At 37.8% G+C, this 12,500-nt stretch overlaps 1 protein-coding gene across 50 annotated transcripts in view; it reads right to left on the bottom strand.

The window, feature by feature from the left end:
- slo (calcium-activated potassium channel slo) overlaps positions 1 to 12,500 on the bottom strand; it is a 170,944-nt gene that overhangs the window by 114,472 nt on the left and 43,972 nt on the right. For all 50 annotated transcript variants that reach the window (XM_086556477.1, XM_086556472.1, XM_086556467.1 and 47 more), the window contains exons 2-4: positions 9,892 to 9,988; positions 3,459 to 3,570; positions 2,517 to 2,668 (exon numbers count right to left, since the gene is read on the bottom strand). In XM_086556477.1, the coding sequence (XP_086412603.1) occupies positions 2,517 to 2,668; positions 3,459 to 3,570; positions 9,892 to 9,912 (285 nt within the window). In that variant the 5' untranslated portion in view covers positions 9,913 to 9,988. The remainder of the gene's footprint in view (positions 1 to 2,516; positions 2,669 to 3,458; positions 3,571 to 9,891; positions 9,989 to 12,500) is intronic.

The raw sequence follows: 12,500 nt of genomic DNA on the forward strand, positions 1-12,500 counted from the left end.
TGAGGAGTATTATTAAGAGGTTTTATTTTAATCTGCCTTTGTGTTTCTGCCCTTTTTGTTATTTGACCATCTTCCTGTTTTCAAGCACTTTCTCATTCCTACATATTTTTGCCTATCTAGTCTTTCTCCCTTTGCAAGGAGAAAAACTAGATGGAGAAATTTTCAACTTTACCATTTCAAGGTTATTTGCTTTGTTTGTTTCCTCAGTTCCCTTGGAAGTGGTTGAGGCTGGCTGCAATGTGATGCACTCATGAGATACTTAAATGACCAGCATAGTTCCCCATCTCTGTACAAGTTGAGTGGCAGGGTTACTCCCAAACCAGAGTAACAATAATGAAATGCTCACAAGAAGAGCAATGGTTTGCTTGGCCAGTGGCCTACAAGATCAGAGCCTTTAAAAATACAAGAAATTGCCACTGCCAACTGGAGTTGCAGCTTGCTTGCAGGGATCGGGCAAGGCAGAGTCAGGCCTTGCATAAACATGGCTATATCAAGATTAGGAAAATATCGACAACAAAAAGATATGGCTTGCCCTGGGCCAGGCATCTCACATCTATGCTGTGTTTAAGCCAGTTTCCCTCTTCTTCTCCCTCCTCTATGGATGGAATGGGTTCTAAAAGGTGGTTCAATGAAGTTTCATGACATCCCTATGCTTCAATATGGTAAATTTGTCTATTGGTCATTTGGTCAATTTTTTTTATGAGACATGGTAGAGAATATCATAGGAGGGCACATGCTGAGGGCAATTTCTAAATACCAATCATGTTGGGTTACCTTTCAGCCAGGCAACCACACCCTGCAAAATGTTTCACTAATGCAAAATTTGGGCTATTCAATTCCATCACTTATCAAGACTTTGAGTTAGATGTGATAAAAGACTTGATATAAATCTGTCCTTTCTCACTGCAGACATGAATAAATGAATGACATTCAACAATTCCAACTTGCCCTCCTTTGAAACATATTTGTGCAAAGTAACTGACCTAGGGAACTTCAATGTCTTGCAAAAAAACAACTGTGGTCTAACAGTGCAGTGAGGGTGCAAACGGTTACATTACTTCATCTGATTTCAAGGCTGTGACAGTTTTTTAAATTCTTCACTTTGATTCTCCAAGCAAAATACTGTGCATGGCATATTGGCAGTTTTGTTTCTAGTTCATGTGATTTTTCCTATAACTGTTGCAACACTGATGTCCACGTCAAGGTAGTGTTTTGCCATGCCTCTCCAAAATTGCCAAGGTTCTGTCTTCGCTTTATTGTTGTTCCTCTCCTCAGGTGGAGTCATTTCTTATCATTACAAGTCTCTGTGGGCTGACTGCTTTTGAGTCAATTTTTTGTTGTACATGATCACTAAGGGTGCTCTCCAGCTGCTAGAGGTGAGACTACCCTTAGATACTCCCTTAATATGTTATGTGCGGTACATGGGTGATTCTTTTGCTACCTTCTCTTCTTTTACAGTTGTTATATCAGGCTTTTTCATCAGACCCCAAGGATTGAGAAAGAGGAGTGTGACAGATGGTTATCTCTATATCTCTATCCATAAAGGTCAGACAGATATCTCTAGCCCCTCATGTAACAATATCACTCTTGTTTTTCAGCATTAGAATCTAACTTGTTACTCCAGAATAACATGGGCAAGGAGGGGAAGGTAGAAGTGACAAGGGAGAATATACATGTGGAATGCCTTGGTTTCCACTGTCCTGGTAAGACCTATTATACAGCTTCATTTGGATAACATTTCACTAAGGTGAATTTTTTCTTCATTCGTGTCCTTCACTCAGACATGCAGGGCCTTTGTGTCAGACCTCTATGGATAGAGAAAGAGTTCCCCATCCTGTAGACTCCTCATTGTAGAGGTTAAAAAATTACTTAATCAGTAATTTTTTTTCTTTACCTTAGCTATATCAATGTGCTAATTATAAAACACTGTGTTCACAAGATATTCACAGAAACAAGATACATTGCAACTGCACTGCATTACAATATTCATCTTTTCTATTATCAGACATCAGGTACATATGCTACAGTCCTCTCATTGGTATGGGTATATAAAATGCAGGTAAATTGCTTTGAATGTCATGGAATATCTTCATCAATAAAAACCAATATGATTTAATTTATTTCATAATGAATTACCTGAGGTAATATGTATACACCTACCCATAAGAATAAATTGTGTATATTTACCATATATTTCAAACTTAACCATCAATAAACAACTTTGCCTATAAAGGCACAGAAACCAAAGATATGCAAAGATGCAAAGCAGAGATACCTGCTTAGTCTTTTATTGTAAATACTTATAGTAGAGTGAAAAAACAAAACAACTCTTGCAAAAGAAAAGAATATGTGCCACAAAGACAAAATATCAGATCTCTGAATGACTACAGGATTAATCTGTTTGGAAACCTGGTCTACATCTGTTATTAATCAGATAACTCTCATAGTAGCCATTGTCCCATAACAAAAGGAAATAGATTCAAATGAAGAGTTCCATGCTGCAGACTTGTATTTACCAGGTGGATGATACCGGCGCCGGTGAGCCACACAGCAATGAAGATAGAGCACAGCTGCGCCAGCCGGATGCTGGACGATGTCTTGAGGACGTTCAGGTACTGCAGGATATCCGGGACTGACATCAGGCGGAGGGCGCGAAGGAACCGCAACCCTGAAAGAAGACACATTTTCAGTCTGTGTTCCTCTGTCATCAACCATAGTGATTTACTGATTAATACCCTGCACAAAACATTTCAAGGAGATTTCAAGGAATATTAGCTATTTTGACTGAAAAAAAAACTGAGTAATAGAAAATATATCACTATAGGAGAGCCAAACATATATAACTACTGATTTATCAAAACAAACACCTAAATGACCTAGGATTCTTGCAAATTCCCTCACGGTGTGAAAGTTTAAAATCTAAATAGAAAATGTTTCATGTTTAATAGCAATCTATCATTCTTTATGGCCATAGTCTTTAGTCTGTACTTACCCTAATCAACTTGGTCCAATTATCCTTGATTGTGATGCTAAATTTACATTCTCATTGCTAACATTCTTGTCATTATACCTTCTCAACACTGAAGGTTCAGCTATTGACCAATAACTAATTTTCTTCATCACTACATCATATTGACAATTTATGAAAAATTAATGCACCCTTAATACTTGTCACTGTATTTATGAAATGTAAACATCACATGACTGGCCATGGCACTTGAGAATTTAATTTAAGATAAATGTGCAAGATGTTTTTAGTATCAAAAGCTATAGAGCAAAGTATCAAAGAGTTTACTATTACCATATATAAATAACATAAAAACATACAGCATATACATGAATACAGTAATCCCTTTTACTGACCAACATATATGAACATATACAAACCCACTTTACAAATACCTTTCCACACTCTCAGCAGTATACCAAAATTAACCAAACTCTCACATGATGCTTACCTATCCAGGTTCTGTTGAGATATATGCTGACGAATGAGGGCGGGATGGTGAAGTAGTCGACAAAGGAATACATCTCCAGCATGAACCATAGTTTATCACTCGCCGCTATAAACTGAAAGAAAAATAACATGTTACTTTGACGGAGAATATGTTGTGTTACTAAAGAGAATACATGGTTTTTATGCATTTATAACTCTTAAATTAATCTAATATTCTGAATCTAATTCCACTGACAAGTTCTATGTTTGTGTACTACATGCCACAGAAAGGATTATATAAATTCAGGGTGCCATCACTGAAAAAAGATTGAGAACCACTGGTCTAGAGTGATATTTTGAAAGGAAAATTGGTTACGTTGACAAGGAATATCCATTATTATAAAGGAGAATGTATGGGCCTGGAGTAATCTTTTAAAGGATAATTTAGAAGAGATTAAACAGAATGACAAGAGAATGTATGGCTGCCTGGCAATGGGTTAGGGTAAGTGGAAAAATTGGTGTCTCTAAACTCTATAGAATACTGCAAACATTCTCAATTATGGTTTCTGAAATAAATTAGAGTATATATATATATATGTATAAAGTTTGTTCTACAAGGTTCTGTCCAACAATGTAGCACTTTAAGTTAATTCAAATGCACCCAGAGAGAATTTAATCCCAAGACTAATTATCTCATCTCCTTCACTCTCAAAGAATGTAAACTGCTTTTATCTTTGTTGAAGAATAAAAAGAAAGAAAGAAAGAAAAAATCCCAGGCCATAATTAAAGATGCTGGTTTAAATACTGAATGTAGAGTATATCAACACAATATGGCAGAAAGTGACACATAATTTCATAGGAAAATAGTAAAAATGCAATTCAGTGGGCCATCCAAAGATTATAATTTGAAAAGAAAGATAAACGACCAACACTGAACAATAATCCAACAATTTACAAAATGAGACAGATAGATAGAATTCTGTCATAAAGGAGCATATCATAGATTACATGTAATCTGTCAAATTTTACTGATGAAACAGATATTCTAATCAAATGTAAATTAATCATAATGATACATACAGTACACATTACTTGTACTTTGCATCATCCTCTACTAATTATACCCTACAGAAATATGCTTCTTCAAAACCTTTAACAAAGTCATATCTCATGAAGGAAAATTTTCAATTAGCTAAATTCACATCCTGCCTATTTTTGTAAGTTAAAAGCCTCTTGTTAGCTACATTGCTTTTCATGTTTGTGATTCTATTCATTCAGAAAATATCTGTCCCTATTCTTCTGCTGTCTCATCAGATTTCAAGTCTTTCTTCCTTGCTTTTCGCCCTCTTGGATGATACCAACTATCCCTTTTTATTTCGGTCTATTTCAATGCTTATCCTTTCTTTACTTCTGACTTTCGTTTCATTTCTACCACGAACGTTTATTCTTGTTCTATTTAAAAATCAAACTTGTTTTTGTCTGTACTTTTCTCTTCTATTTAACATTCCCATTAACCTATGGTCTTGACAAGTTGGTGATGACTGATGACAGGTTGACAGGTTAGTGATGGATCACAGTGCCAGATCCAAGGGGTGACACCCTCCCCCCCTCCTCCCTTAGAGTGACAAATATACCCTAAAACGTAGAAGTATGTCAATAATTTAGGTCAATATAATTACATTTTGCTCGAAAATTATTAGAAAATGCCTCTGATATCTTAGTAATCGCCCCTGGGGTTGCGACACCTCCCCCTAACCTAAGTCTGGGGGAGATTACACAATCCCCCCCTCCCCATTTTGGATCCGCCACTGATGATTCATGACAGGTTCAGAGATCAGAGATTGGTGATGATAAACGATAGCTGATGGGTTAATAATCATAATTATTAGAAATACAACGATGTTATTTGGACATGTTAATTAATCCCTTCCTACCTCATCTTCCCCTTCTCTATATATTCCCTACTCTTCCATTTTTCAAATATTCCAAAGCCTTTCATTTTCCCTCTCTTTGATCAACACCATAACCATCTTCAGATAACATGTAACGCACCCTCTGTTACGATTTTCATCAGCTTACTGAAAGAGAGTTTTCTAAGTCATGAATGGAGAGGGAATTACAGCAATATTACGAATAAACGAAACACACTGCCTTTGGTTTCTAACAGCATTTACATTTTATAATAAACCAAATATAATCTACAAGCTCCCATTGATATCTTGAGAAATCGTCACAGATGATTTATACTTCCTTACTATCTTCAAGAGGAAAGTTTCTCTCATTTCTTTTAAGTATAAAGACTAAATAAAGACTAAATCATGATTACCTATCTGTATCATTTCATTTAAATAAACTTGTTAAACGTAACATGAATTACGTTTGCAATAAAAATTAAAACAGGTTTAGGGAACCCGAAGGATTTTTTTAACCTTTTTATGAAATTGAGCGATTAAGTAGACATACTAGCTTTTACAAAATGTTCTTAATCTGAAGAAATACGACATTTTAAATAAAAAAAATCAAAAGAGGCAAACTATGAGGCGAGTTATATTTGTACATTTTTTTTCGTAGGGGGGAGATAATATCGAACAACGCATCTCCTGTTCATAGTTATAGTCAAAATCTGTTTTTTTATTGTCATAGTAATAGACCTACCTACGTTTTTATCAGATGTTTTATACCGAACCAATTGTCTTACGTGAACGCCCTTTCAGGAATCAGTTTCGGGTATTTTGAGGCGATTTTTATAAATAAGAATGAATAAGTAAGTGTATGATGCCACAGTGCCTTATCTTTAACATTTCAATTTTTACAGATTTAGGTATACTGCCGTTGCTACACGCATGGAACAGCACCGATTATATTCAATTATCTCAAATTACATGAAGAAATTTTCCAGTAATACAACAAGGGCAGAATTCATGATAAATAAAATAGATTTCTTTCTAATAGCTCTAAAATAGAGTGAAATAATGAAGTAACATTGAGTGATGGTTGTTTTCTAAATGTTTTATATAATTAACACAAGGAAAACGTATTCAAAAGACATGACACAAACCACGAATTTCCAAGAAACCGTAATTAGTTCCGCAAGTCGCAAGCTTTTCAAATGAATGCGTTTTCTTTCCACAATTTGGCCAATATATATTTCACAACATTTTATTTGACAATTGTAGATAAAGCCAACAACAGAATATTTGCTTCCATAACTATTTTGTGAGAGGGTATATAGATTTACGCATAATTAATAAAGTCTCTTTTGGGATGTTATACTATGGGAGTGCAGATGAAGGTCCCATGATGAAGAGGGCGCAATATTTCCCGCCCAACGAATTTATTTGGGTATGGGCGAAAGAAAAGTGTTCCCCGCAAGAAATTTTAAAAATCGGTTTGAACGTGCAAAGTTAATTTCCGCCCTAAATAGCTCATATACCAATCATTGTGATACGCTTCTTCCTTCATGATTTCCACATAGCCGTGTTCCTTTTCAATTACCTTAAACTATTAATGTACTATGCTATTTCAATATAATAATCTTCAAGCATTCTGAGTATATGACTACTAAAAAGGGGGGAAAATGTCCACCTGGGCAAAGCAAGAGGGGCCGAGGGGATAACATAGTCCTTTCTACCACGGAATCTTCACACTAATAATGGAATGCTTAATTTTTGTTCGCCATTTACGACCAGACAAGACAGAGAAATGGGTTATTTCAAACAACTGACGGCCTGGGGTATTTAGAACAATAGTAGAGCTATCAAACTTCATCAGATGGTTCTTCAGTAACGTAGGTATTTTTGTAGCATATTCGTAAAAGTGGGGGAAAATATGGAAAATCGTCCTCCTTAATAGCATGTATACGTTGGAAAGGAAAAGACTGAATAGAGGGACTAAATATCAATTTTAGTTTGGTTTGGTGCCTTGTCTCTTCTCTGAACACATCATAAAACTTGTATGACTAGACCTTTGCTCATATCAATTGAGTAGACCTCGTATATGGGAAAATATAAACCGTTTACTGTTAGACTGAGAATGATTGGCTTTGTTTTGTTCTCATATTCTTCGGTCCCTGACTTAATTTAGGTCCAGTTCAATTAACAGTTTACAAATTTCAAAATCCATATGAGTCAGCAGACAATATCCATTTTTTTGGTTTATCCACCCTTTATGATTTACGATGATTGAAAAAACATTGATCAGTGATAAAAAAAAAAAGGTCGCGAGTAGCGACATTCAAATGACAATTCGTATTGATAATACAGGTGACAATAATCGATATCTCTAGATTTCGTGACTGGCGACTTTTATCAATACGAAACAGCTATCGTGATTGCCCCGCGAAACAAGGTCATTCTTAAAATCTTCGAAATTCAACTTAAAGAGATCTACTCTCAACCCAAGACCAGACGGTAAAAAGAGGTTTCAATTAGTGCGATGGTCACAAAAAAACGACTCCATGTTTCATTTTTTTCTCGCTATATCCTTATTTTTTCTGACTTTTGTGTCATCTTTCTCTCCCCTTCCCCTCTCCTTCTCTAATCCTCCTAATCTCTACCTTTTCTATTCCTACCTACCTATCACCCTTTGTCTGCCTCTCCCTTTCTCTGTCCCTCTACTACTCTCTTTTTAATTTCTCTCTCCACTCCTTCCCCTCGCCATCTCTTCTTCTCTCCCTCTTCCACCCCTCTTTCGCCCTCTATCTCCTTTATCTTTATCGCCCCCTTTCCTCATAATCACGGTGTGAAATATAACACTCGTTCTCACCCACGCTCTCTGTGACACCTTGCAGGCCTATATCCTTATCACACGTACACCTTTAACGGCCCTATTCTCGTCACGGCGATCGTTAAAAGACCGATAAATGAAGGCGAGGCAGCACGCGGGTTATGACGTCCGGCTCACATCAGGGTAACCCCCCCTCCCCCTTCTCCCTCTCTCTACCCCGTGACTAAAACGGTGCAACTTGTCACGACGAAACAACGCCGAATTGGACGGTTGGACATTCGAAGGCAGTGATACCGGAGGGCCGCAAGAACGCCACGATTTGCCGAGGCTAGCTGCTAAAGTGGCGGCGCCCGGGACGATGAGAGCCTCTCCTGGCAGGAATTAACAGGCAGTGATCATGAAATCGAGGAAGGATGGGGGGGGCATAAAAGGAGAGTTGGGACGTGGAAGCGATTCATAAGCAAACGCTGTTAGGACGGAGAGTGAAATCGGACGCGGATCGTAAAGAGAGGATGTAACCGTGCGTGTTATGAGAGATAGAGATTGCAGATATAAATTAGCAAGACGTTTCAATTTTCCCCTATTGTCTGAGCCAACTCTAATTTGGGAGAGGGCCAGTAAAAGTCACACAAAACATGAATTCCAACAATTTCACAGATGTCTTCGGTTCTAATTAAATGCCGTAGGATTTATTTTTTTTTAATCTTGCACATGTAAATTCGTAAGTCGATCTTTCAATAACATATTAATTAACAGTTACACTAATGAAAGTACATTTTCCATAAGTTGTAATCTTAATCGCCTCCTCCCTGTTTCCATTAAAACTTGAGACTAAACTATGCAAATCAAACTTTATCGACGACGGTAAAATACTTAAAAGTTTTCCCTCCGCTAGATCAGACAATTACTATCATAACGACAGGGGCAAACTATCACTAATATTTACTAATATTGATCCTAAAGAATCCTGATTTATTACCAACAAGTAAAACTGATGAGTAATTACTGCAATTTTAAGTTACGTGCCTCATTATGGGTATGCAATTTATACAGTGTAAATCTTTTAACTTTCCTGATTAAGTGTCAGCTAAACGTTTGTTGACGAAAACCGATTTGAAATAAGATCATGTAATTTGCCTACCTTCAGAATATAACACGATGGCTTCATAACACAAATTTTTAATAGCCTTCCATGTTTTTCGTATAATGCCACTATAACCCATTTGAAAATAAAATAAAGTTGTCTTTCTCTACCTGTCCCTATTTATCTTTTTTCAATCAAACTTTCGTACAGTCAAGAGAATGTGACTACGTGTAAATGTAATTATCTGTACTAATCTACAGCCCTATAGAATTGATGGAATTCAGAATTACATAATTTCATCTCGTAGCCTAACAACCTCTGAGGCGGTGACATATGTGTGGTGGAGTCTCATGGGAATGGCAATTTTCTTATGTGGGGAAAATATGCAAATGTGAGCAAGAAAGAAAACTATGGTTAATTTTCTACTGTGAATTATTCCATCATAACTAGGAATAAATTTCAACAACATAGAGGGCAGAAATGATAAATTTCAGCAAGGTAAATAAGTCAGTAACTTCGGAATATTCATGAAGTAACAGTTTATCTTGGGGTATTTTTAGATGTGTAGAACAGTAAAAGAAAAAAAATATAGATTTGACAACACCGACATAAAGAAATCCCACGGTGGGAAAGCGGGTATACTTACACGTATAAAAAAGTAGACCATAAAAAATATATTAAAGGCTAAGTCTATTTGTTGTGTTGTGTTCGCGCTCCACGGCTGGCAGTGTTCCACGCCGTCCCTGTGGAAAAAGGAAAAGAATTACAAAATGGAATAACACCTTTAGCCCGCGCTCTCTGGCCATTGTCAGAGCAGCCTAACTTCCATCCGTTTTCTATGCAATAATCTTCAAAATGTGACGTTGAACAAACATCTATTTTTCATTCTATATTCATCTGTAAGTCTGAATAGGTCTCTTTATCTCAAATGCTAATTTTAAAAAACTGAAGAGATTATTAGGTTAATATGGAAGACAGTTAGTAATATGGGAGTAAGTGCCTTACAAATGTTAATTTCCATGTGTCACTCTGATTATTTGCGTAGAAAACAGGAAGCACATGCACTTCCGAACTAATGCATACACTATTTAAGAATAAAAGCGAAAATGGGGGGAAACTATGTCTCATCCTACAATCTAAGACTCGCTACCCTAAAGAATATTAATGTAAAAGGCAGCAGCGGAACGGCATCCAGTGCCTAGAGTGCAGGGGAACGGCGGTGCCCTACGAGTCGCACCACCTCTGGCGAGGATCTCCCGAGTGGGCACTCAGGGGCGGCAGCGTTATGATAGGTGGAACTTGGAGGATTATCAGGGAAGGGACGTTGGTGATTGTGGGCTTAGAGATCTCACGACGCCTTGCACAGACTGAGGGAAAGACACTTCCTTCTTTCTCTCTTTTGCCGTAGTCTCTCCTTTGCACACAATCCCAAACCGTTTGCGCGCCTACATCTTTATGGTATGGATTTTACACACGCACACACACACGTGTGTGTGTGTGTGTGTGTGTGTGTGTGTGTGTGTGTGTGTGTGTGTGTGTGTGTGTGTGTGTGTGTGTGTGTGTATGTATGTATGTATGTATGTATGTATGTATGTATGTTTGTTTGTATGTATGTATGTATGTATGTTTGTATGTATGTATGTATGCACGTACGTACGTACGTATGTATGTGTGTTTGAGGGTGCCTGTATGCATACGTGCTTAAGTGCGCGCTAGAAAAAAATGACTGGAGAAGACATGTGTCTGGGAAGCTTAGAAGCAGCAAATTGTTTCTGTGATTAGCCTTAAATGAATGACTTATTTAACTAGAGCATACTTACGTGGAGCTGCGAGATAAATATGAAAGGAAACGACAGTTGACGAAGAAACAAGACCTAAGGAATAGTCCTTGTGTGTGACCCAACTCCTCAACAGCACTAAAGGGGATTCCACAAACCCCATTCCTTGACAACATACATCGTTATACCTTCTACCACTAGACCATCTGATTCTATTGTGGTTACGTGGACACGAGTCTTCCTTTGGGCTATTTAGATTAAATCTTCCTTAAGTTGTGTAACAGTAAAGCATCTGAGAGTGTAGACCCAAACGTCACAGAATTCTTGCGGATACCTAGACTTCCTAGACTGATCCTAACCGTAAATTAGAGAACTACACAAACAAACCAATAGCCATATGAACCATAACACAATATGGTAGCCCGAGTTCGAAGCAGACGAAGTGGTATCATTCAACCACTTGTGATGAAAGTGGATGTCCAAGTGAAATGCAGCCGATTCGTATTAAACATAGTGGCCGCCCAACCGAAGTAAACGATGCTAGCCCCTGGTGTATTATGCAAGACCACGATGAATAATGCCCGATCCATAATCGAAGAGAATGCAATCTTCGCCAAGGGTTCCTGCAGCTGGTCCGCGACTGAAGAGAACTGATTCTTGGTGGACGCACAAGGCAACGCGATGACTTTCCGGTTGCTTTTGGGTTGAGCGTAACTACTGTACTGTTACAGGCGCACATGCTCGCCTTCCAGACAGAAGCATACACTTACCGTGACCTTAGAAGATGTTCCCGAATGAGCGCTTATTCATCGTCTTTATCACGAGAGAACTATTTACAACCACAAACAAGTGTATAGCGTTACACTCCTAGGACTTACAACAAGCCATGTGGTGCTGAGCATAACCAGACCAATATCCACACTCAGTAATGATGTGTTCAGACTTTTGCAACTCACGGAAAAAGGACAAATGAACCACTGAGGAAAATCGTTATTGGTGTATACACGCAAACTCGGTAGAAATTTGCACATAAAGCCAGATTTACTTGCTTAATTATCATCCCTTATTTATCCACTCGCATCACGAAGCAACAAAAATTGTCTTGCGTATCGGTTAACTGCAACAAAAGAGTCTCGTGCGAATTGCCAGCTGCTGACCAGCCAAAATGAAGCGCCAAATTTCCATTTTCCACTTCAACCACCATCAATAAACAGCTCGCTTCGTATATTCAAAGTGACCTAAAAATTGCAGTTTGGCGGTCAGAATTCTCTATTCTCAAAATCATCTTAAAATCGTTTTCGATCATGTGCTGCAGGTGCAAAATAAACTTGATATTGCCGTGCCGACTTTCTTCAGACGTCACTTTGACAATAACCATTCTGAGACTATTCTCCGTCCAAAAAATCGAGGCTCGTCAAAAGTCAATGCAGAGGCTTCGCGACAGGTGCGTAATTATGACGAAAAGTCCAGCTGATAA

The sequence above is a fragment of the Penaeus japonicus genome, unplaced genomic scaffold (assembly GCF_977035675.1).
Source record: "Penaeus japonicus unplaced genomic scaffold, GWHDUDI00000001_assembly GWHDUDI00000032, whole genome shotgun sequence".
Lineage (NCBI taxonomy): Eukaryota > Metazoa > Arthropoda > Malacostraca > Decapoda > Penaeidae > Penaeus > Penaeus japonicus.